Raw genomic sequence first — 26352 nt, forward strand, 5'->3', positions numbered from 1 at the left:
CCACTCTTAAACGATAACTTGGTTGGGTTTAGAATTTGAGTTTATAATTATTTTTTTCTGCTGCATTTTATCTTTTGGTGATGCAAATAATGCTGAGTCTGATGTGTCTTTTCTTTGTGATGGCTTTAACTTCCTTGATGTTCTATAATTGCACTGTAATGTTTTAGATTTGAATTTCACCAAATTTTCTATATTGCCATGGTAAAGAGGCATGCTTTTGAAATAATAGAAAAGTGTCTGATTCTTGTCATAAGGGACTAGGATATCATTGGACAGGGCAATGGCTGAGGTATAAAGGAGTAGAACAAGCCAAAAGAAAAAAGGAAATTATATATTGAAGGGACTATGAATGGAAATACAACTTATGTGTATGAGTTGGAAGATTTAATATTGTTAAGATGGCAATACTACCTAGACTGATGTATGGATTCAATTAAACCTCTACAAAAATCCCAGCTGGTTTCTTTACAGATCTTGATAAGCTGGTGCTAAAATTAATTTAGAAATTCAACAGATCTAGAATATGCAAAAGAAGAACACAGTTGAAGGACTCCCACTTCCTGATTTCAAACAGACTACAAAGCTACAGTAATCAGGATAGTATAGTGCTGGCATAAGATGATCAAGTCAGGAAGATGCCATCTATATATCTATCTATCTATCTCACACTCATATTCCACATATGAGTGAAATCATACAGTGTTTGTCTTTCTCTGCCTGACTTATTTCAGTTAGCATAACACTCTCTAGCTATATATGGTGGAATAATACTCAGCCATAAAAAAGAATGAAACCTTGCAATTTGCAATGACATAGATGGAGCTAGAGAGTATTATGCTAAGTGAAATAAGTAAGTTAGAGAAACACAAACACTATATGATTTCACTCATATGTGGACTTTAAGAAATGAAACAAGTGAGCAAAAGGAAAGAGAGAGAGAGAGAGAGAGAGAGAGAGAGAGAGAGAGAGCAAACCGAGAAACAGACTCTTAACTACAGAGAACAAACTGATGGTTGCCAGAGGGGAGGTGAGTGAGGGGATAGGTTATGTAGGTGATGGGGATTAAGGAATGCACTTGTGATGAGCACCAGGTGATGTATGGAAGTGTTCAATCATTAAATTCTATACTTGAAATTAATATTACACCGTATGTTAACTGGAATTTAAATTAAAAAAAAAGAATAGACTTACAGAAAAAAAATAATAGAACTGAAGATCAAGAAATAAATCCCCAAATTTATGTAAGTCAACTAATTTTCAACAGAGTGCCAAGACAATTCAATGGGGGAAAGGATAGTCTTCCCAATAAATGGTGTCACAGCAACTGGATATCCATATGCAAAAGAATGAAGTTGGACCCCTACCTCATGTTATATATAAAAATTAACTCAAAACATATCAAAAACCTGAATTTAAGAGCTAAAACTATTAACTCTTAGAAGAAAATATAGATGTAAATCTTCCATGGATTAGGCAACGTTTCCTTAGATATGACATGAAAAGCACAAACAGCCAAAGGAAAAAATATATATATTGAACATCATCAAAATTAAAAAAGTTTTGTACTTGAGGGGCACCTGGGTGGCTCAGTCAGTTAAGTGTCTGACTTAGTTTCAGCTCAAGTCATGATCTCACAGTTCACGAGTTTAAGCCTTGCATCGAGCTCCACACTGTGCAGTCTGCTTGGGATTTTCTCTCTCTTTCTCTCTCTCTCTGCCCCTCCCCCCCCCATGCACTTTCTCTCTCTCTGTCTCTCTCAAAATAAATAAAAATTAAAATAAAAAACCCACAAAAATCCTTTTGTACTTGAAAGAACATTATCAAGAAAGTGAAAAAACTGGGGTGCCTGGGCGGCTCAGTCGGTTAAGTGTCTGACTTTGGCTCAGGTTATGATCTCACGTCCTGTGAGTTTGGCACCACACCAGGCTCAGCTCAGAGCCTGGACTTCTTTGGATTCTGTGTCTCCCTCTCTCTCTGCCCTCCTCTGCTCACACACTCTCTCTCTCTCTCTCAATCTCTCTCTCAAAAAAAAAAAAAAATAAGCATTACATTTTTTTGAATAAACAAAAAGAAAGTGAAAAAAACACCAACAGAATGGGAAAAAATTTTCAAATCACGTATCTGATAAGGCATTTGTATCTAGAATATATAAAGAATTCCTACAACTCAATGATGAAAAGATAAATAACCTAATTAAAATAGGCAAAGGATCTGAGTAGGCATTTTTGCAAAGAGAATATAGAAATGGAGGGGCGCCTGGGTGGCGCAGTCGGTTGAGCGTCCGACTTCAGCCAGGTCACGATCTCGCGGTCCGTGGGTTCGAGCCCCGCGTCGGGCTCTGGGCTGATGGCTCAGAGCCTGGAGCCTGTTTCCGATTCTGTGTGTGTCTCTCTCTCTCTCGGCCCCTCCCCCGTTCATGCTCTGTCTCTCTCTGTCCCAAAAATAAATAAAAAACGTTGAAAAAAAATTAAAAAAAAAAAAGAGAAAAAAAAGAGAATATAGAAATGGAAAGTAAGCATATGAAAAAATGCTCAACATCATTGGTCATCAGGAAAATACAAATCAAAACCACAATGAGATAGACACCCTTTACACCACAAGGATGGCTGTAATTTAAAAGACAGATAATAATAACAGAGAAGATGTGGAATAGTTGGAAACCTTATATACTGATGGCGGGAAAAAGATTCAGCCGCTGTGGAAAACAGTCTGGTCATTCCTCAAAAGGTTAAACACAGAGTCACCATATGACCCAGCAATTCCACTGGTAGCTATATACCTAAGAGAAATGACAACCCATGTTTACACAAAAACTTGTATATGAATGTTCACAGCAGCATTATTCATAACTGCCAGAAGTGGAAATAACCCAACTGTCCATCAACTGATGAATGGATAAACAAAATGTAGTACCTACACAACGGAACATCATTCGGCAATAAAGAGAAATGAAGTACACTGACACATGCTACAACATGAATGAACCCTGAACACATTGTGCTGAGTGAAAGAAGTCAGTCACAAAGACTACCTATTGTAGTATTGTACTTATATGAAAGATCTAAAATAGTCAATTTCATAGAGACATAAACTAGATTGGTGGTTGTCTAGAACTGCAGGAAGGAGGGTCTGGAAAGAAATGGGAGTTGACTGCTGAGGGGTCCAGGGTTAATTTTGAGGTGATGAAAATCTTCTGAAATTGTGTGATGGTTACAAAGCTCTGAATATACTAAAAACCATCAAACTATACACTTTAAATGGATGAATTACATGGTACATGAATTATATCCCAATAAAGCTGCTATTGTTAAAAAAAGAAAAAGCCAGTGAAGGGTCACATCTTGAGAAGCCAAGTACAACATCAAGTCCTAGAGGGAAGTATGAGGCTGAGAACAGGAGTAAAGCCAAGAAGGCTGGAGCCATGTAGACACAGAAACAGAGTCAGAGATGAGAAACTAAGTCTGGAGCAAATCAGGGAGGTTCTGGAGCAAGATCAAAGCAACAGCCCACTTTTATTGGGGACTGGTTGTTTGGTGTGTGGGTAGGTCAGCTCAACTCATAGATAATGACTTTCTCTATGTATTGGCAGCCTAGTTCTAGGGCTGTGGCTTCTTTCTTTCTCACTAACAATCTATATTGCAGACTCTCTACTCTTGCCTTATGAGAAGTGGGGGAGAAGCCGACCTGTTTCTTCATAGACTACTAAAATATTATTTGGTAGCAATAGTACCAGAAGCAGTAGTAAGAATTTAATAGCCCGCATTGGGCAGTTACTATGTGCCAGACATAGTTCTAAAGTGCTTTACATCATTAACCCATTGAATTCCACACAATAAGTCCATGGCATAAGTAATATCATTATCCTTATTTTAGAGATGAGAAAATTGAGGCACAGGACAGTTAAGTATCTTGTCCTAGGTCAGATGTCTGGTGAGTGGAGAGTATGGTTTTTGGTCTTAATTGGGATATCTTGATGAAGCCATTCATCTCCTGTCAAGGCATCACACTAGAATGAAGACAACTTGGTAGCCTAGTTCAGCACACAGGACCTTGAGCATATCTGCACTCCAGTAGGGCCAGGTTGGTGTGCAAGCCCACCTCTTCCCAAGGTCCCAGAACTCTTCCTTCCAATGATCAGTATGCCGTTTCCAGAGAATACCAGTTAGAACAAAGGAAAACAGAAATAGAAGTGATCAAGTGGTCACTATGGTAATTTGTAGCCCCAGACCTAAGAGTAGGACAGAGAATCTCTCTAGAGCAATCGTTAATCCAAACAAACAGACATTCACCAAATGACCTCTTACTTTATGGGCAGGGACTGGGAATATAGGGAAGAGTAAGACAAAGGCTATGTTTTGGAGGAACTCCAGATCCATAAAGGCATGGCTCTGTGCAATTACCTTCACATATTGGGGGTGGTCCTTCAAACTGTAGGTAAGTTCCAAGTTTGCAGGTCAGGATTTCATTCCCTACCAAGGTGAAGCCAGGGAGGCACCTGTAGCGTACGATGTCACCTGCCAAAGAGAGACCAATATAGGGGTTCCCTGGAGAAGTCTGGACAGAGCATCCCTTAGTAGTTCAACCCACTTTTAGGCAAGGCAATCAGTGATGGGTTCCATTATGTTCAGATTTAAATAACCACTCAACTCCACTCAAATGACCCAGAAAACTGCTGCCTACTTCTCACAGCTCAGCCTTGCTAAGCCTAAGAATGTTTCCACATTCCAGGAACTTTTTATAGTGTCTTGTGTGGACTTATTTCTCAAAAACATACTGACTTGAATCACAGAAGAAAACTGCCTTCCTGTCTCCTCTGTCTAGCTATGGCTAAAAGGAAGTATTGGGGGGCGCCTGGGTGGCGCAGTCGGTTAAGCGTCCGACTTCAGCCAGGTCATGATCTCGTGGTCCGTGAGTTCGAGCCCCGCGTCGGGCTCTGGGCTGATGGCTCAGAGCCTGGAGCCTGTTTCCGATTCTGTGTCTCCCTCTCTCTCTGCCCCTCCCCCGTTCATGCTCTGTCTCTCTCTGTCCCAAAAATAAATAAACGTTGAAAAAAAAATAAAAAAAATAAAAGGAAGTATTGGTATTTTTGGTGCAGACTCTGTTGACAGAACATTACCCATCTTGCACTGGGCCTACTGTTTCTTGTGGACTGGAGGGACAGATGAGCCTTGCTGGCCAGCCCCACCCCAACCCAGTCCCTCCTCAACTGCACAGTCCTTGCTGGTTTGGGAGAGGGTACCTATGTTGAATTCTTCATTCTCTGTGACGACTTCAGCGTTGGGGAGGATGGTGGGAGGAGGGCATTTGGTGAGTGGATAAGCTGAAAAGACAGAAGCAGACAAGCCGGTGTAAGAACACCATTCTTGGGGCACATAGCCATTTACTCGTTCAATCCCTCACCTTCTCCTTCCTCATTCATTCACATAGATCCTAGTGACTATTGATCTGTACACAGGGTAAGTTTAGCCAAGTACTGTTTTGCTTATCTGCTGTCATCTTTTTTTTTTTTTTTTCTGATGCGAAACCTAGGAGCCATATGGTAACACCAACAAAAAGGAGAGAGCATCTAAGAAGTCAGTGATGGTCACTAGCACTGAACGAAGGGGAGAGAAGCATTTCCTGAGCACCTATTATAAGTCAGGCACCTTCACACACTGTCACCTTTAACTCTCATGATGGCTGGTCCCCCTGTGAGGCGTTCTTACTCTATTTATGAGGCAGCTGAGATTCAGAAAGGTTCAGTTACTTCTCCATGGTCATACAGGAACTAAGTGGCACAGGAGGCTTGAATCCAGGTCTGGCTGCTCTCAAATCCCATATTCTTTCCACTGCTCAGCATCTAAGTACTGTGTGTGGCTCATGTGAGTGCCCATTAAAGCCAGCTGGTTTCCCTTCTGACCTTTGGCCAAACATCTCTGGCTTCGGTGGACTTTCCAAATGGAAAACCATCCCTCTGGGCAGAGACTGGACTGTGTGTGCATGGTGTTACTGAGGCAGAGCCCAATATGGGCTCATAACTTGGCTTCCGTTTACTACATGGCATACAATTTGGTGCTATGCAAGTGTGAGCTGCTGTTGCCAGTGTTGCTGCTGTTATGATGGCTTCCAAAGTCACCCCAAACCCCGCTATGTTTTTTAAAAAAGAACATTCTCTTTAAAAAACTGCAAATGTAATACATGATTGCTAGAGAAAATATGAGATTTTCTCTGAAAATAGTAGGAAGAAAATTAAAGTCCTCCACTGGTCATTCAGATAACCACTGTTAACCTTTTGCTGTAAGTTCTTATAGTATATACTTTCTGCACATATATTTTTCTCTTACAACATTTGCAGCATGTTGTGTACTTTGCGTTGATCCTTGTGCACTCACTCTTATATTGCAAGAATTTCCCTATGTAATTAAATTTCTTTAAAAAATTTTTTTCTAGAGAGTGCGAACAGGGGAGAGGGGCAGAGGGAGAGAGAGACGGAATCTTTAGCAGGCTCCACATTCAGCAAGGAGCCTGACATGGGGCTTGATCCCATGACCCATGGATCATGACCTGAACTGAAATCAAGAGTTGGATGCTCAACTGACTGAGCTACCCAGGCACCCTTGTAATTAAATTTCTTAAAAAATGATTGAAATGAGCTCATAGGATTTAGTTGTATGATTGACTAGAATTTATTTAATAGATGCTCTATGATTAACCATTTAGGTTTCCAAGGTTTTGCAATTTAAAATAAAACTGTGATAAACATCCTTCCATATATGCATCTTTTATGAGTTTTTTTCTTTTTCTTTTCTTTTTTTTTTTTTTTTAACTAGGAATGATTTCTGGATCATAGGGTAGTTCTATTTTTAACTTTCTGAGAAACCTTCATACTGTTTTTCACAGTGGTTGCACCAGTTTGCATTCCCACCAATGGTGTAAGAGGGTTCCCCTTTCTCCACATCCTCGCCAACACCTGTTGAACAACACCTGTGTTGTTAATTTTAGCCATTCTGACTGGCGTGAGGTGATATCTCATTGTAGTTTTGATTTCTGTTTCCCTTATGATAAGTGATGTTGAGGATCTTTTCATGTGTCTCTTGGCCACCTGTATGTCTTCTTTGGAAAGATGTCTGTTCATGTCTTCTGCCCATTTTGACACTGGATTATTTGTTTTTTAGGTGTTGAGTTTTCCAAGTTGTTTATACGTTTTTGGATCCAACAATTACACTACTAGGTATTTACCCAAAGGATACAAAAATAATAATTCAAAGGGATACATGCACCCTGATGTTTATGGCAGCATTATCAACAATAGCCAAATTATGGAAAGAGCCCCAATGTCCATTGACTGATGAACAGATAAAGAAGATGTGGTGTATATATACGATGGCATATTGCCCAACCATAACAAGAATGGAATCTTGCCACTTGGAACTATGTGGATGGAGCTAAAGGGTATTATGTTAAGCGAAAGACGTCAGAGAAAGATAAATACCATATTTCACTCATATGTGGAATTTAAGAAAAAAGACAAACATAGGGAGCAAACTGAGAGGCAAACCAAAAAAACAGACTCTTAGCTATAGAGAACCAACCCATGGTTACCAGAGGAGAGGTGGGTGGGGGGTGGGGGACATGGGTTAAATAGGTGATGAGGATTAAGGAAGGCACTTGTCGTGATGAGCACCATGAGATGTAAGGAATTGTTGAATCTCTAAATTCTACACCTTAAACTAATATTATACTGTATATTAACTAATTGGAATTTAAATAAAAATTTGAGAAAAAGGAAAAAAACCAGGAATGATTAAAGCGTATGACCTTTTTAAAGTATGAGCATCTCCTACTGAACATCAATAATCTATTCTTGGAAATCAGACATTCCATGTAAAGATGCTAAGTAGGTGCCTAACTTCCAGAAAAAAAAATCAGTAACAAGAAATCCTCACTTAAACACAGCCTGAGTGTTTAATATATTGTGGTTACTAGTTTGATTGGGGTAGATTTCCCATTACATTAAAAAGAATTACACATTTCTGCTCAATACAGAAAGCTGGTGGAATACTGAAAAACAAAAAAATGAAAATTCCCCAAGTCCCACCACCACCAGGCATAACCACTGTTAGCCTTTTGGTGCATGACCTTCGGTCTTTTACAGACAACCCCTCCTCCTTCCAGAGCACACACTACATCTACCATATTATTGTTAAAGAACTCAAGGGCAGGGAGGACATTTGGACTCCTCTGTTTCACTTTGTCCTTACTTCCCTTGCTCCTTGGGGGTGAAGCCCTGATACAGCTTAATCAGATTCCAGTATAGGTTAACATGTTAACTGGTGGGGAGGGCTCATTGCTTTATGACAAGTGGTAGCCCACTCAGCAACAGCCATTGTGGGTCACTGCATGTTGTACCCTCTTATGGATTCTTTCTGGACATACTCTTTTCCATTCTATTGGGTGTGCTGGGCTGGCCTTTCATATGAAGCTTTTAAAGCCAAGTTAGTATATGAAGAGACATGTGGGCAGGAGAGAAAACCCCAAGCAGGTGCCATGCTGTGAGCGCGGAGCCTGATGTGGGGCTTTATCCCATGAACTGTGAGATCATGACCTAAGCTGAAATCAAGAGTGACGCTCAACCGACTAAGCCACACAGGTGCCCTGGATTGTTTCTAATTTATCAGTTTTAAGTCACAGTTCAAGGAATATCTTTATATACGTATCTTTACACAATTCCCGGAAATAGGATTGGTGGGTCCTAGATCATTATTAATTAGAAATCTTGGCTGTAAGTAACACAAATCAACTCAGGGTAAGAATACGTGAAAAACAAAAAGCCTCTCAGAGAGGAGAGAATGCGAATGTGGATTTGTATACAGGCTTCATAAAGGTGGAGGACAAGGAACTGGGGTCCACCAGGAACCCAGGAAACCTTCCCCACATGTCTTGGTCACTTTCTTTCCACAAATCAGAACTTTCTATTTCTCAGTCTACAAGGACAGGAGAAGACAGGCAATCCAGGGCACTTGGATTTATATCGTCCCTCTTCTGCAGATGAATCTAGAATCTCTTTGGTTCAACTTCAAGTTCCCGAGAGAGGGCACCTGATTCCCTCTGCTGGAGTCAGGTCAGGGCCCACCTATGGTTCAAGCCACTGTGGCTGGGGTTGGCGGTGGACATGGAGTGGGGTAGAATATACAAACATAGTTGACAATTGCCTATGTGAGAGAGGCAGCTAAGGAGATCATTACGAGCTCTGCAGAGAACCAAAAATGTTTGACTGTGGCTGATCACATTGTGTATAGCTTTTTGATATGCATTTTCACACTGCCCACCACCAAGGGAGCATCTTCCTGCAATCTTCCCATCAGGATTATCATTTTAAACATTATTACAGGTTATTCTCTAATATTAAGAGCCTACTTTTTCCATTTAATGCTTTTTGCTTTGAAGGCTACTCTTTGATTGCTATTGTTGTTTGTATTTGCCAAATACATCACTACCCATCCTTTTATGTTCAAACTGTCACTGTACCTTAGTAGTGTTCCCGGATGGAAAATATAGCTAAATTTTATTTAACCTAATCTAAGAGTCTTTACGTTTTTCATAGGGAATTGGGCTTTGATAAATTTGTATTTGCCATAGTAACTGAACGATTTTATTTTGTTGTTTTATTCTGCACTGTCTGTATCTTTGTTCCTATAGTTTCCATTGCTTTCCACCATTTGTATATGAGCTATGTTTTGCTTACTTTTTTTCTTTCAGTGATTTAAAAGTGCTATAATCTATTTTCAACTTCTTAGTGACTAAAATATATACTCAGAACCCTGGTTTTTCTAATTATCAAAGTTAGTAATTGAATAATATCTACTGATTCTACTCCCATGAGAGAAAAGGATATTTCCTTTCTCCTATACCTCTTCTAACTACTTGGGTATTTGTTAATATGAAATGATTTCTTAAAAATTTTAAAGAATTATTTGTATTCTGCTTGGAATCTATGTTTTCCATTATTATTGCTTAAATCTGTGGTTAGCTAGTTAGTGCTTCCATTTTAATCTTTCATACAACTTCTCTGAATTGAGTTATTGGTTCATTCCTCAGTGGGTGGCTACATCCTTGAGGAACAATTCAAATTGAGATGTGGGTGACAATGATTTTAAGCTCTTGGATGTCTGCAGATGACTGTCCCTTGCCTTCACATGTGACGTTCCCAAGTTTCTTTTTCCTTAAACATCTATAAAAATGCCTCTTTTATTTTCTGGAATTGAATGCCAAGAATAATTAGGCACAGGATTGTTGATTTTGGCTCCCTGTAGTTAACTTTCTCAGCCTGGATTCTGGTAGATTTCTTCTACCCTTCAGTCTTGAGATTTGAAAAACTTGCCTGGCTGGTTTTGATTTCTCCTGCTATGTAGTGAGCTCTTTTGTTCTATACGCACAGTTTTTCCCTCATCTCAGAAGAGTTTTATTTTATTATTTCTATTCCATCTGGCTCCTTTTGTCATAGATACTTTTTAATCAGTATGTTCTTTGTTTACTGGATCTATTTGCCATTCTCTCCTCTATAATTTTCAAATATTTGCTCACTTTCTTCTTTGTGTTGGGCTTTTATTCCACATCTCTGAACTGTTTTTCTGCACTGTTGATTCTGCTCTTTGTTGATTCTTATGCCAATTTAATTGTGCTGCTACATTTGTTTTTTAAACTTTTTTTTTATTATCTAGCTCCCCTTGTAAATAAAAATTTTAATTTGAAACTATCACAAAGGTATAAGAAAAGTTGGCAGCATCGTACAAAAAACATTTTTCATGAACCAGAAGAAAGTGACCGACATTATGCTCCATAACCACAGAATATTTTAGTGTGCATTTCCAACAAACAAGCACATTACCCTGAAAAACCACATACAAGCACTAAAAGCAGGAAATTACCTCTGATATGGTACTTCCAACTAGTCACCATGTCCACTAGTGTTTTACCACTTGTCCTAGTAAAATCCTTAATAGCAAAATGATCCAGTTCAGAATCATACACTGTATTTTGTTGTCATGTCCTTTTAGTCTGGAAGAGTCCCAAAGTCTTTCCTTGACCTTCATGGCTTTTACACTTTTGAAGATTCTATGGCAGTTAATTGCTAGTCTGTAATACTATTTTACATTACCCTCACTTTACGTTTGACACATTCCTCATAGCTGGATTCAAGTTGTGCATCTTTATGGGACTATCACAGAGGGGATGCTGGGTTCTTCTCTTTGTACCCAGTCTGGTGGGGTATGATTTCAGTTTGTCCTGTTATTCATGATGCTCACCTGGATCACTTAATTAAGGTGCTGTCCTCCAGGCTTCTCCACTCTAAAGCTGTTCTTTTTTCCCTTTGTGATTATCGTGTGAGGAGATAGTTTGAAGGTATGGAAATACTCTGTTCCTCATAATATTTTAATTAATAACTGTTTAACTAACTTATACCTGTTTGGATATACATGGTGTCCTGGTTTATTCAATCAGCTACAGTTTGTTACCAATATTAATTCCTTGGATGCTCAAATTATCCCCATTATGGGAGCCCCTTCAAGCCCGTGTCTATGTCCCTCTGTCACGTCTGCATCATTCCTTGAGTAGTTCCTTGCTTTCTGCCATAAAATGTTCCAGGCTCATCTTGTACTTTCTCTGCCTCAGTCCTGGAGTCAGCATTTCTTTAAGGTGTTTTGGTCCATTCAAGTGAAAATGGTATTGGAAACCAGTAACTGGAGCTATATGTGTTCATTGCTATTGAGGAGTCATTACTTCAAAGCCCTTTTAGTGGAAAGAGTTAAGGGATGTATGTACGTGTACACACCCACATTCACACCCTCATTTCCTTCTATATCTGTATGTACATATTGAAAACCATAGCTGACACTGATACCTCCAATTCCAACCCAATTCCCTGGGTATATTCTAGTTTTTGTTCTTTCCATATTTCTAACCCTCTTCTCTTTCAGTGAGACACCTGTTGTCCTTGATATATTCACTTATCTGATCAGTCACCTGTAGGGAACTGAGATCCCATCTCTCCTGCCACAGCCCCCTTATATGAATACCCTACTCACTGCATCCCCCACCCCAGACTCTGATGGGTCCTCAGTGTGGATACCCTCCTCATTCTGCTGGGGCTCCTACCCCACATGGATGTTCCTTCCATTTGCTCAGAGCCTGGACACCCCATGCCAGCCCTGTCCCTGGGCAGCGTGGACTCCCTCTCCCCTCTGACACTCCAGCCTGGCTCACGCCCTGAAGGCATGGATGTCACTTTGCTTCGTCCCATTTAACAGCTTTAGGACTGAATTGTTCAGGAAGGGAAGACATTTAGCTCCCCTTTTATTTATCTCTTATTTGGAGATCTCTTATTTGGAGTCCATATTGTCTAGACTTCTATGCTTTCCAAAATTTACTTCTACTTCCTAAACTATATGTTTTCAAGGGCATTTTTCTCTGCAATTCAAATCCTATTTTCTCATTAAAAAATACTGCAGAATCTTGTTCATAGGTCTCTTTAAGGTACTTGTCTTTTATACTTATTAGTCCTTATATGGGAAGGAATTTATTTAGAGCTAATATTTGCCTACAGAAAGGCAGACATTCTTTCCCCCACACCAGTCCTGCTCCCCAACCTCCATGTCTACCTCCCTCTTTTTCTTTAGTTCTTGTCTCAGATATTGCCTCGCAACAGGTTTTCCACAATTATTCTACATGAAGCAGAGTTCCCCACCTTTCATTTGCTATCTTATTTGTTTCCTTCATAGCAACTTATTACAAATCGCAAAGATTTTATTTGTCTGCTTATTGGTTTGTTATCTCTGTCTCCTTGGAGGAAGAAAGCTCTATGGGGAGCAGGCATTTCACAGAGCAGGAAGCATGAATAGTCAATGAAGATACGAAAGGATGCTCACCTCATCATTAACATAAGAGTGAAATGCTATTTCATGAATCCACCAGATTGGCAAAAATTTAAAAATCTGGTAAAACCCAGTGTTTGCAAGATGGAGCCAGGAATAAAGTCAAGCTTTCCTGATTTCCAGTTCAAATATATGTAATGCTCTGCAAACTGTAATATGGAGGATTATTCTATAGATGGACATAAGCCCACAGAGAACTTTCTATAAGTTTTTCTCTGCTATATCCACTATAACAAAAATGAGGAAGTATCCGGGTCCACAACTTGGGGCTCTCAGAAGAAAACTGGCTGCCAATAAGGACAAACCTACCCTGAATTGTTCATGCTCCTCCTGCTTGAATTCTCCATGACTTCACTTGTGCACAGCACTTCCTGTGAGGTCAACAGAAGCCCTGGATTCCAGCGGAGTGGGACAGCCCTCTAGAGGGTGCCAAGGGACAAGCTGGGGCATAAGTAAGTGGAAAACCCAGCCAGTGAGTGGATGTGAACCAGCTGGGTGAGAAGCCTCATCCTGCTGCCTCTAAGCTTGGATTTGGCACCAAGGGTCAGCATCATGTGCCTCTCTGCCCTAGAGTGTGTGTGAAGGAGGAAAACTTACAAGTATGGAGCCCCGTGCTGGGAGATTTCACATAGGTGAATACATGGAAGTCTTATAACTCCAAGGACACTGAGGCTGAGAAGCTATGTAACTCATTCAGAATCACACAATTGCGAATAGTGGAGCCAGGGGTCAAGTGCAGCCCTGATTCAAGAGCGTAGTGCCCCTCTCTCACACCAGGTTTTCATACTGACCAGAGAAGGCTATGGCGAAGATCCCACCCATAGCCGCATCACGGTGGAACTTGAGCAGGACCTGGTTGGATGAGCTGTGCACTGTTTTCTTGGCCAAGCTTCGGCTGAAGACTCCAAGCTGTGGAGCTGTCTGCTGAGGCCCATCCCTGCACATAGGAAAGAAGGTGCTGGCATGTCATGAGTTACCACGGCTGCCTGCTCCACCCAGTTCCATCAGTGGCCCTCAAAGAGACCTGGAGTGGGAGGCTGTGACTCTTCTTGTGCTTGACACTGTCTTTCTCCAATGTCCTGTAGACCTCCCTCTAATCTCTCCCAACTCAGTCTGCTGACAAAGCTGATAGAGCCAGCAAGGCTCACACTGACTCCTCATTCACCTGATTCTTCACCAGCCCAGCCTCCATAATGGGCTTGGGGGCAACAGTCTCACCCAAGAAGCCACTGGAGCCACTGGGCAGGGATGTAGGTCTTATCACAGGTTCTCTGAGTCTGAGCAGCAGTAGGATGGGGCTGAGGAAGAGCTGCAGGAAGCTCATGTTACTATCCATGCCAGCCCCACTTCCTTGTCCCCAAGCAGAGATATCCCCAGTTGTTCTTCTAGGCAAAGGATTTCTTCCCTGGAAACGTATCTAGTCCCTCCTATCTGTTCTTAGCCATAGCCTGGAAAGGAAACTGGAAATTAATCCAGGGCAGTCTGATTATGGTTATCCAGCCCTGGGAATTTGGGCAAGAGAATCCCACGATCCCCTGCTGATTCCCAGAATGGCAGTAACTCCCAAACAAAAAAAATTTTAAATTATATATATGTCCAAAGATCCGGTGGTTTGGAAAGGACTGTCTAGGAGACTACACTTATTGACTAATAATTCATTTTCCCATTTTAAAATTCATTCAAGATATTCTAACTCTCACTCAGTGTGGAATCGTCAATTTGGTAACCAGTAAGCCACATGTGGCTGTTTACATTTAATTAAAATTAAATAAAGTTTAAAAGTCAGTTCCTCAGTCACTCTAGTCACATTCAAGTACTCAATGGCTACCTGTAGCTGGTGGCTATGGTACTGGACAGCACAGATACAGAATGTTTCCATTACTGCTGAATGTTGTGTTGGACAATACTGGCTCAGCAGGAGATGATCAGTGGGACTTCACAGAATTCTACCCCCAAACTGTCGCTAGTCTGGGTAGCTTATGTTAGGTAAATGTAGGATTTTGGTTTGGACTCTGGAAAAACTGAGAAAAGTTTGTGTAGCTATGACCATTCCTATTCACACACCCACCCACTTGTCCTCTGATCCCGAGGTGGGACTCCAGGTTGGAAATCACTGCCCTGCCATTCCTCTCCCTTCCAGGAGTCACAAAAGGTAATTTGAAGCTGAGCCCTCATTTTCTATGTTTACTTGAAAGCCAGGAGGTGGACGACCACTTAAAACCATGCAGCTCTTGGTTTTCTAAACAAAGAAATGAGTAACCCCAGTTTAGAGCCCAATTAAAACCCCTTTCTAATTGGCTGTCGACATGGCAGCTGGCCCTACCAGACAGTGATGAAGTCTCCGGAGGGTTCTGTCTGCAGCAGGCTGAGGTTGAGGCGGACGCCATGACCAATGGGCACGGTGATCAGCCAGACACAGTCCTGGGAGCTGGAGTATGGACTGGGGAAGCCCGGGGAATACACAGTGCCATTGGAAGAGGTGATGTTCCCACCACAGGGGACTGCCAGGGAAGGGACACAAACACAGATGAGTGTGGGAGATCACCCCCCACCTGAAAATTCAGATGACTTCCTTACAAAGTGCAGGCACCCAGCACAAATTATCCTGCTCAGGGAGGTCAGGAGGCATGGGGAGAGGTGATGGGGCTGCAGATGACCATGTGTGGTTTTCCCCATTGGTCCTAGCACACCACTCCCTATCTGGCCCCTGACCTTCAGAGCACATGCCTCTGGGGGCCAGCCTCAGCCCCTGGCCTCTCTCTTCTTCTTGTGGATGAGACCAGCCCAGAAGGAAGGACCCACTGGAGCTCTCCCCTCTCCCTTTCTAGGAATGGAGAGGAGGAAAGAATTCAGAGTCAGGGCTGTAGTTCTTTTGCAGGGATGAACTAGGAAATTATGGGAGTATTCCTCTCTCTCTCTCTTTATTTGCTTCAAGATTCTTAGAGTGGTACATTTGGTCTTGACTTAAGAGATGAGGATTCTTGTAGTGAAGACCAAAGTTGGGTTCAAATCATGGCTAAACCATTTATTGGCTGGATGGCCCTAGACATTAGTCTAGACTCTTTCGTCACCTGTGAAATGGGAATAAGCGTATCCCCATGTAGGACTGTGGTGGTGGTTCCATAAACTGAGGCAAGTAAAATATCCAGCTTGGTATTCAGATCACAGAGAAGGCATTTGCTGCATAGATATGATCTTCTATCCCTATTTTCCTGTCCCTTGAAAGTAACACCCAATTTTAGGTTCACTCCGATGTAGGCTTTGGGTAAGGGGATGAAGAGGCCATGAAGTCTCCATAATGTTCTGATTCAGTCACCAGGGAGGAGGAAAAAGGGCAAAAAACCAAACATACATACAAACACCCCCTGGTCCAGACTAATGAGTACATGTGGCTGGCATGAGGCAACAAGCAGACATCTGGATGGGGGCAGACCAAAGCGAAGAGAAAGAATCCCAATGCCTCTAGGCAGAAGATACGGTTCCTGTGAATGCACATGCATCCTGAAAGGGGTATGCATGGACACACCCCCTTTCCTACACATACTGGACATCCACTCAGTGTCAGTGTCAGGCGCAGCCTGGGGAAATGAAGGGGAGCAAGGATACCATGGCACCTGGTTTTGCTCTGTAGCACTCACAGCCCACTGGGATACAGCTAAGTAGATTGGTGTTTACAGCATAGGGTGGAACACGCTGTCAACACGGAATGCCACGGGAACAACTGGAGGACCCCTCCTCTGGTCTTGTGAGGGTGGGCAAGGATTCTTGGTATTATTTCCATTTAGACTCAGACCTGAGGGATGACAAGGCTAAGTAGACAAGGCAAGAGAGGAGAATGATGTTCTATGAGGGAGGGACAGCATGTACTAAGAACCAGAGGCAAGAGAACAGGGCACACTGGGATGACTGCAAGTATTTCAGCTTCAGACATAAAATCTGCGAGCGTGGAGAATCCTGGGGGGTATGCAGGGACCAGGCCCTGAGGGACATGATGCGCTACCTAAAAGAGTTTGGAATTTACCCCAAGAGAGATGAGGATGCCTTGCTGGCTTCTGAGCAGGGGAGTGTCTGGAGTATGTTGATGGTTTTGAAAATGCACACTGGCTACACTCGGAAAAATGGATTGAGGAGGGCAAGACTGAAGGCTGGGAGACCAGTGAGGAGCCTCATCAAAGTGGTGGCCTGGATTAAGGCAGAGGCAGTAGACAGAGAGAAGTGGATGCATTTGAAAGGTAATCAGGATGTAGAATTATCAAGACTTGGTGAATAAGTCAGATGGGGGAGAGGGAGGGGCCCAAATAAGGGCCAAGTAACCAGGTGACTAAAGGTGCCCTTCACTAGATGGATTTCCATTAAATGACAGAAAGATGATGCCTTTAATTTCTAATATATTAGGATTTAGGTGCCTCTGGATAAGTGAAACTCTTTAAAAAGTTTTTGGATATACAAGTGTAGATCTCAGGAAAGAGATAAAGATTACAGAGTCTTCCCTTATGATGGGTTGGGTTTCCCAAGGGTTGAGTAGGTATCCCCTTGGCTGTGGCCCACATTTCCTCCAGGTCCTCCCAAGGTTGGCCCAAAGGTCTGTGCCTAGGACTCTTTGCCCAGACAGGCTGGGTCCTTTCCATATGAAAACAGGATGGACAAGTTTTTCCTGGACTCCCCAGCATGGGTGATTCCATGGGGCATGGGAGTACTCTGATCAGTCTCCTTAGGAGGAGTCACTAGGGATGAGGAGGGACATACCTTCACACCTGGGTAGGGGGTGGTCCCAATTCCGGTTGGTGCCATGTTGACATGTGAGGACGGGGTGGCCCATCAGTTGATATCCTGGCAGGCACTCGAAGGTCACTGATTGTCCAACATTGTAGCCAGCTCCCCTCACAATGCCATTGGCAAAGGGCTCTGGGTCTGGGCACTCTTGAAGTTCATAGGCTGGAAAAGATCAGGAGAGAAGGTTACTTTATTCTCTTTGGACATTTTCCCCTCAACCAGAATATAGGAGCAGCAGAAAGTAAGCATAATGGTGAAGCACCAAGACTTGGACTCCGATGGACCTTTGTCATTTACTAGTTGTTGGCTTTGGGTAAGACGTTTAATTTTTCTCTGCCTCTGTTTTCCTATTTAGAAAATGGTTATTGTGAGGATTAAGTGGGATATTATATGCATAGCTCTGTGTACAGTATGGCACATAGTAAGAGCTAAATAAATGTTATCTGTTATGACTGCCTCCATGGGAGAAAGAGGTTTAGGGAAGACAATGCTAGGTTGAACCCTTATTCATTGAGTGCCTGCTTGGGGCCAGGCATTGACCTTGGTTCTTTCATGTGGATCATCTCATTTAATCCTGACAACCATGTTCTAGATCACAAACAAAGGAAGCAGGGGAGGACTTGAGTGGGGTCTTTCTGACTCTGAGAAACTAGAACCTTTCAAGATGGAGGGAAGTTGGCAGGAGTAAGTCAATCTTGTGACTAGAAGAAAAGCTTGTCAGAGGGAATTGTTAGATAAAAAGGAATATGTGTGACTGTAATACAAAAAAGTCCCTCCAAAGAGCAAGAAAGCGACTTCCTTGAGAATAGGTGAGTCCAACTCAAAAGGAGATACCTTGATGGAAGTACTGGAGGCCTGTCCCAACAGGGAGGGGTTGCAGAGGGGTTTACTGAGCATGTGCACAGAGCATAGACTCTGATTAATTGGATCCACAGGAAAAAGAACAGCTGTTGTGTCCGGAATCAGGCCCACCCTACACAGGAAACTGGCAGTGGGGTAGACAGAGCTTTCCACAGTGGAAATTCTCAGTGGGAGTTGAGATCAAATGAATGCTCCATGGAAATGGATGAATTCATTACATGTAATAACAACATAAATAACAATGATCACGAAGCTGACATTTTCAGAGCCCTCCTTCTGGGATGGTGACTATGTTGTGTATTTCCAGTCAACATCTTCCTGAGGGAGGCCTCAGTGGGAGGAACCGGGCAGGTTTCGCTGGGAAATCATTGAGGTAATTGCCTGTGTCAAAAAATGGAGCGGCTGTGGTGGGAGGGGGTGGCTGGTCAGCCAAAGAAGACACGTGGCCCTGGCAGTAGCAAGGGGTACTGGGCAATTTGGCAAATGAAGGTTAGCAGAAGCAGGGAGCCTGTTGCCCAGTGAGGTGACTGAATGAATGGACTGGGTCTCTATAGAAAAGCCTCAGTGGGAACTTGTGGACCCAGCAATGGTGAGGAGCCAGAAGAGAGTGGCTTCATATCAGAAGCTAGGAGCAGCCAGAGGGAGAGTCTCTTATAGAACTTTCTCACGTGGAAGGAGCTGGGCTTTTCAGAAAGAGAGACACTTACGTGAGAGTACTTGGACTGCTTTCAAAAATCTCAGAGCCTGTTCTAGCAGAAGAAGCTTCAAAGAGAGAGGTTGGGCCTATAGGCAGAAATGAACCCAAAGAGTGATCAGCTCTCCTAAAGAAGCATTCCTCAGGGAGAGCAGCTGGGTTTGCCCCACAGGGAGACACTATGGTGGGAACAGATACAGTTTTTAAAACAACTTTTTAAAGTTTATTTATTTTGAGAGACAGGGAGGGAGCGCACATGGGAGGGGCAGAGAAAGAGGGAGACACAGGGTCTGAAGCAGGCTCCAGGCTCTGAGCTGTCGGCACAGAGCCCGACATGGGGTGTGGGGGGGGGGGCAGGGGGGCGGGGAGGAAGGGGCTTGAACTCCTGAGCCATGAGGTCATGACCTGAGCCGAAGTCAGACACTTAGCTGACTGAGCCACCCAGGTGCCCCAAGAAGTTTTAATGAAATAAGCTTAGCTTGTCACACTGAGAGACCCAGTAAGAGTGGCTTATGCTGTTAGTAAAAATTTTATGGGAATATTACCTGAGAGGAGAAAGGAAAACTCTAGCCTAGAAAGTTCAGAGTATCTAACAGAAGGAATTTTGAGAAAGAGTAAGGAGTTGGATTTCTTCAAAGAAAGTCGTGGGGCCACAAAGACCGGGGCCTGCTTGACAGAATGCCTCTCAGTGGGGACAGATGGCTCTTTTGGAAACAGGTCTTTTCATAAAGGAAAAACCTGGGGTGAGCGGTCAGAGACTGTGTACAAGGTACAGCTCCATGGGGCTAAGGAGGGCGTAGGTGGAGAATGTGGGCCCTATTTGGGCCTGTCATAAATTAGGAGGCCTTGGTGGGAGGACCTGGGTCTCTGGCACTAGAGACAACCCAGTCTGAGTGGCTGGGGCCATCACAAACGAGAAGCCTAATAAAAGTCGAGGTCAAATCTGAAGGGAAGCAGCTGCTCTGACACTAACAGTGGGCCTTGTTAAGTCTAGTCATAAGAGGAGGCATCGTTAGGTCTGTGGGGCTTAGGCAGGCACTGAGGGAGTAGCTGGGCCTGTGGCCTGAGGGAAGCCTCAAGAGGAACATCCACCAAGTCATGAAGGTAAAATGGGAGGAGGTAGGCCCACCATCTTTGGGCCTCTCACACAGCTGGAGCCACTCCTGGTGGAGGTGTTGGGCCTCTGAATGCATACTTAGAACCCCCCTGCCCTATGCCTTGCTTCCCCCCAACAAGGGGAAATCCTCAGTGGACTGGGCTTCTGAACACACGAAGCTCCAGTGTGAGTGATGCACACGCCACAAGAGGGCTGCTGGCCACGTGTTGGCCTGTGTCTCAGAAGCTCAGGTGGGAGTGAGAGGGACTGAGCTTGAGACCAGGGCTCTGTGGAAGTAGTAGGTCTCTTCTACGGGGAGACGTCAATGAAGTCTGAGGGACTCAGGGGCACAACTTTTATAGGGACAAGTGGGCTTATCACATGGGGATCTCAGTGAGTGTCTGGTGCCATCATGTGGACCCAGCGGGCAGGGCTATGTCTGTCACAGGGGTGAAGGCACAACGTGTGTGGCAGGCCCCAGGGGAGCCGTCCCTGTCACAATGGTAGTGTCATCAGTGCTTGCATTTATCCAACAGGAGAAGCCTCAGGGAGAGCACTTGGGCCTGTCAGAGGTGTTATGGGTTGAATTGTGCCCCCTGCCCAAATTCATATGTTGAAGTCCTAACCTCTAATACCTCAGAACGCGACCTTATTTGGAGAGAGGGTCTTTGCCTATCTTTACCCAAATTAAAATGAGGTCATTAGGGTGGGCTCTAGTCCAATATAACTGGTGTCCTTATACAACAGGGAAATTTGGAGACATATAGGGATGTGAAGCCAGAGATGGGGGTGATATTTTTACAAGCCAAGGAATTCCAGATTGCCAGCAAACCACCAGAGGCGAGGACAGAGGCCTGGAACAGATTCGCCCTCACAGCCCTCAGAAGGGATCAATCCTGCAGACACCTTGATCTCGGGACTTGTCAGTCTCCAGAGCTGTGAGGGAATAAATGTCTGTTGTTGAAGTCCCCCACTCCCACCTCCCAGTCTGTGGTACTTTGTTACGGCAGCCCTGGCAAACGAAGACACAGGGGAAACCTGAGAGAGGCACGCGTGTGTCCCAGAGGGTAGCGCTGATCATGTGACAGAATGTGGCTGTCTGATGTGTCATGACCCATTTGACAGCTCACGCCCCCACTGAAGCCGTGTGCCCTTGACAGGTACATGTGTTCTTGGTTAGGGCCAGCCTCTGTGATGAGCTCACACACAGCTTCCTGGGGTGGGGCAGCTTTGCTCCTACCAAGGAGGCCAGCACTCTCTGGGTGAGAAACACAGCATCTCCCTGCCACTTCATGGGTGTGAGAGGCCCAGCTCCTCCTCCCGAGGTGTCCCAGGTGGTGGCAAGCCCAGCCACACTCCCTGGCGTTCCTTCTAAGGAGGCAGTGCCTGTGTAACCGGCCCAACTGTGCCCACCTTGTAGAATACCCCTTTCCCTAAATGACAAGCCTGAATCCACGGTCAGTATTCATCTCTGACAAGGGATGAAAAAGTCTAATATCAGAGTGTTATGTATATAGACCATTCTATATATTTATATAGGAAACACAACCAAAGAACTCACGAAACATTACATATTTTCACAGGTACATATAACATATGCTATATGTTTCCATGTCAACACATGGAAAAAGATCCAGAAAGATCATATTAAAACAACAGTGATTACTTCTGGGGAATGGGCCTGGAGTTGGAGGCTGTAGACAAGGAAGGCTTGGCCTTACCCATAAGGCTTTAATTTCCTCCTTCCTTCCTTTCATCCTTCCTCCCTCCCTCTCTTTCTTTTTAACAAGGTGAGTGTGTTTGTGAACTGCTTATATAATTAAAAATCAACTTTAAAAAAGAAAATTGCAAAACAGTACTTATAGTATGATACAATTTTGGATATAATATAATGATATAGTTACATCAATATATGTACAGAAAAAAATGGGGCTTTCGTTGGTATCTCTGCATGGTGGGGTTGGAGATGCGATTATGGGAGAATTTTGTCCTTCAGTGATGTACTCACAAAAACATCTGTAATGTTTTAGTTTTTTTATAAGCATGTATAAGATTGGAACAAAGTCCAAAATTACAAAAAAAAAGTCAAAAGAATCTGGAAAAAGAGGTTAGAACAAATGGTTCATCCAGTTGCACTAGGGCAGCATCTGAGGGAGAAGTTGGGCCCATCTAAGGCTGCTGTGTATAGCTACACAGATTGAGCGCAGTCCGCACAGCCACAGGTAAGGGCCCCCTCACTCAGGAAAGCCTGGGTTGGAGAGGAGGGGGCTTGTTCCAGGAAAAGCATACCAGGAGGGGTGGGGCCTATAACAGGATTTCACCTCGGCAAGGTAGAGCCCCAGTGAGCATGGTCAGGAAACCCTCAGTAGGAGTCAACGGGCTTGTCTCATTGTGAAGGCTCAGTGGGCGCTCCAGGGTTGTTACCAGAATCCTCTGTCATGTGATAGGAGCTTTGCTGAGGCAATTGGGCTTGACACACAGGAGAGAGGACCCAGAGGGACTAAGTAAGCCTACCAAGGCTGAGGGGAAGTGGCTGGCTGGACGCTCAGGGATGCCCGATGGGAAAGCTCAGGGAAAACTGTTGGCCATTGGGCCTGTAGCCCTGGAAGAGGCTTGCCAAAGGAGATTAGATATCTTCATGGGGCCACAGAGACATGCCACCAAAAGGAAGCCTTCATAGATAGGCCTGCCCCCCCCCCCCCCTCAGCCCTTCTTGTGTTCTTTTTTTTCCCCTACGTGGAAGGCTGGGAAGATGGTGGCTATGGATAAGAGAAGGGGTTGGACAGGAGCAAACGGGCACTCCCTGTCTTTACCTTGATACTCCAGCTTGAATCCTGGCCGGTTCTGGGAGTGGTCGCTGTGGAAATACACAGTGGTCTCGTGGGACGTGGAGAGCAGGGAGCCTGGAAGCTCACTTCCACTGAATCTGCCCATCATGCGGCTGGTCTCGTAGGGGCCATTCCGGATTTCTATGAAGTCGTGGTTGGGCTCAGTGGAGAAGTTCAGGAACTGGATGTGAGCTCCTGGGAGCAAGACAGAGGCAGACAGTGTCCAAAGCAATAGAGTCCTGCTTCAAACATGCGGCCTCATGGAAGCTTGTCCTGCCAGACCTCATGCGTCCCTACTACCGGCTTCGCACCCAACCAACATTCCCAGAACACAACTCTGGGAGTTACTGTCCATTCCAGTCTTTTGTCTTGAGGCAGGATTCAACTTAAAAATATATTATTCACTCAGAATAAAGGGCACTGGTCAGTCCAGAGCTCTATCCCTAGTCCATTTTATTGAAAACAAAGCTCAGGGCTAATATTTGACTTGTGGTTCATAAGCCTACTATTAGTATAAAGATAGCTTTGCTAAAATAAACTTTTTACTTAAAAATGCCACCACTTAAAAATAACTATATCCAATCAAAAGACATGAACTCCATCATACTGGTATCTTCTCGAACACTTAGGATAATTCAGAAATTAGAAGAATACATTATCAGTGAAGTTTATACCCAGGGATCTTACTGGATTAATCAAGATCTCCTAACCACTTGACAGGTTAAATGGATCTAATTAAGTGCTTGACTTACATATTAATATACTCTGCAGAATGGAGGTGGGAAGATTGACATTTGTTTACTGGTGAGATTTCTCAAAATTAGATTACCATTAAAAATGTTATTGAAGACATATATTTACTAAGCAAATAGGAAAATGTCCACTATGTTAATTGTGAAAATCGGACTGCAAAGTAGCATGCATTATGTAATTCTAATTTTGGTATTAAAAAACTGGAAGAATGTTCACTGATTCACTAATAATATTTACTGAGCATCTGCCATATATCAGGGCTGCACTAGGCACTGCACAGGGATAAACAAGAACTACCAGGTCCTTGTCTTCACAGCAGTTACATTCTAATGGCAAGGAATAGGTTGTCAGCGATTATCTCTGCATGGTGGGGTTACAGATGGATTCTAATCCTTAAAATGTTCTTTTCTGTACTTTCTAAGTTTTGTAGAATGGACACACATACGTGATTTTTTTTTTGCGTCTAATTATTTAAATAAAGACTTGACTTATAACATTGAGGACCCGTCATGTCTGCTGCTCTCTCCCATTCTCTTTCTTCCCTTAATAGAAGGCCACTCTCATGAATTGGAAAGATATCTTTCAGTTCATGTTTTTAGATTCTTAAATATATGTCTGATTTATTTGTCTTGAACATTTACATAAGTGTTGTTATACTGTACATATAGTTTTGTAAACTTTTTTTGCTCAATATTGTGTTTTTCAAGGTCTATCCTTGTTGATATATAAAGTTCATTGGTTTTAACTACATATTAATTAATTCCACTTTATGAATTATCCAACTACATTATTCACTGCTCTAATAATGCACATGCAGATTGTTTTCAAAATATGGAGTTTGACAATGATCACTTTTGGACATGTCGTCTGCAGCCCATCCATCATCCCAACACTGTGGGCAGCATGTCCATTGAAGGGGCTCTTCAAGGATTCCAGGATTTCTGAATTGAATGGGCTTGGAAAGAACTGGGCATGACCACTGCCATCTAGTGGTAGAAGCTTGTAAATTCAGAGGCTCTTTACACAATGAAACCAGGTGCCATATTAGGGTGGGCGCTGGAGTCCAACCTTCACTTGAAAGCAAGATCTTCTGTGATTGGACCCTGCAGGGGGCTTATAAGCAGAGGCCGAATAAGCACCCAGGCCTTTGAGATAGAGAGCTCTGGTGGCTGAACATCAGGACTTACAGAGAACAATGACGTACCTCTCATTTAAACTTCCATTTTCCTTTGGATGCTGCACTCCCTCCATCCTTCTATCATCTGAGATTCTTGTGGCCCATGTCTGGATGCAGAGCTATAAGGTCTCCTAGCTCCTCTTCCCCCATTGTCTAAAATCTGGAGTTTCCCAAGGCTGCTTAAGTCCTCACCATTTTGTACCCTGATCACCCGTCCCCAGGTTCCTCCAGAAGATGGTTCTAAATACAAGACTCCATCCTCTGAAGGTTCACCAACCTCTTTCCTCCTCTGAGAACAGATTTGAAGTAGGTCAACTGGATCCCTTTCTCCTGAAAGCCCCTTCTCCATCATAAGACCTACTCTAGGCTGAACAGTAAAGTACGCAAAGAGGTGGCCTTGATTCCTGAGGTCACAGAGTGGGAGAGCGCAGGCCGACGCAGGAGCAATCCCCTCAGGACATTTTGTCCCCTAGGAGCAGGGCAGTGACTCAGGCAAGATGATCCATTAGTTCCACGTCAACACAAATCATTTACCTCTCCAACAGAGATGTTGGGGTTAAATTATATTCCCAGTCAGGAATGAATCATCAGCAATTAAATTTTGTACCCAGACCGATGTCCTCCACACCCCGTCAACCCCCGTGCCTGGCATATTCCATCTCCACACACACACAAAATCTCCCAATCTTTAAGACCAGCCAGAATGTGCGTATAAAGAATGCAAACTCTATATCATATTGACCTTGGCTGTATAATTTAATTAGGATGAGAAATGGGATATTGAAGTTAAAAGCACAACTTGAGGTCCAGTCTCTGTAAAAGATTTTTTTCTTTTTCAACCATCCCTGAGTAATTTCTCATTCCACAGTCCTGAATTTCAGCTTACTACTCAAATAATAATGATAATGGCCATCCCTAAGATTATTTTCTCTATGTTTTATGTGCCCAAAGTGTTCATTTCTACCATTCTTAACTGATGTTCACAATCGTACGAGAGGTCAAACAGATGAGGAAATAGAGAGGCAGAGTGCTATACTGTCTTGGCCAAGGTTATGCTGAACGGTTGCAGGGAATGGTTACTTTACGCACTGGGGCCTGGGCATGGAGACTTACCAAAGCCCACAGGCAGCGCTATTTTCCAAGAGCAGTCCATGTTGCTGGGGTAGTTGCCTGGGAAGCCGGGGCTCAGGATCACCCCTTCCATCTCTTCCACTGCCCCCCCACACTGTGCTGTGACAATGAGACCAGATAGAAGGTTA

General features: G+C 43.4%; 1 protein-coding gene across 9 annotated transcripts in view; it reads right to left on the reverse strand.

The window, feature by feature from the left end:
- CSMD2 (CUB and Sushi multiple domains 2) overlaps positions 1–26352 on the reverse strand; it is a 602474-nt gene that overhangs the window by 83447 nt on the left and 492675 nt on the right. For all 9 annotated transcript variants that reach the window (XM_045035511.1, XM_023258438.2, XM_023258437.2 and 6 more), the window contains 7 exons: positions 26207–26323; positions 23149–23358; positions 17658–17846; positions 15235–15412; positions 13703–13848; positions 5240–5320; positions 4401–4514 (listed from right to left, as the gene is read on the reverse strand). In XM_045035511.1, coding sequence (XP_044891446.1) covers positions 4401–4514; positions 5240–5320; positions 13703–13848; positions 15235–15412; positions 17658–17846; positions 23149–23358; positions 26207–26323 — 1035 coding nt within the window. The remainder of the gene's footprint in view (positions 1–4400; positions 4515–5239; positions 5321–13702; positions 13849–15234; positions 15413–17657; positions 17847–23148; positions 23359–26206; positions 26324–26352) is intronic.

Source organism: Felis catus, chromosome C1 (genome assembly GCF_018350175.1).
Source record: "Felis catus isolate Fca126 chromosome C1, F.catus_Fca126_mat1.0, whole genome shotgun sequence".
In the NCBI taxonomy this organism is placed as follows: domain Eukaryota; kingdom Metazoa; phylum Chordata; class Mammalia; order Carnivora; family Felidae; genus Felis; species Felis catus.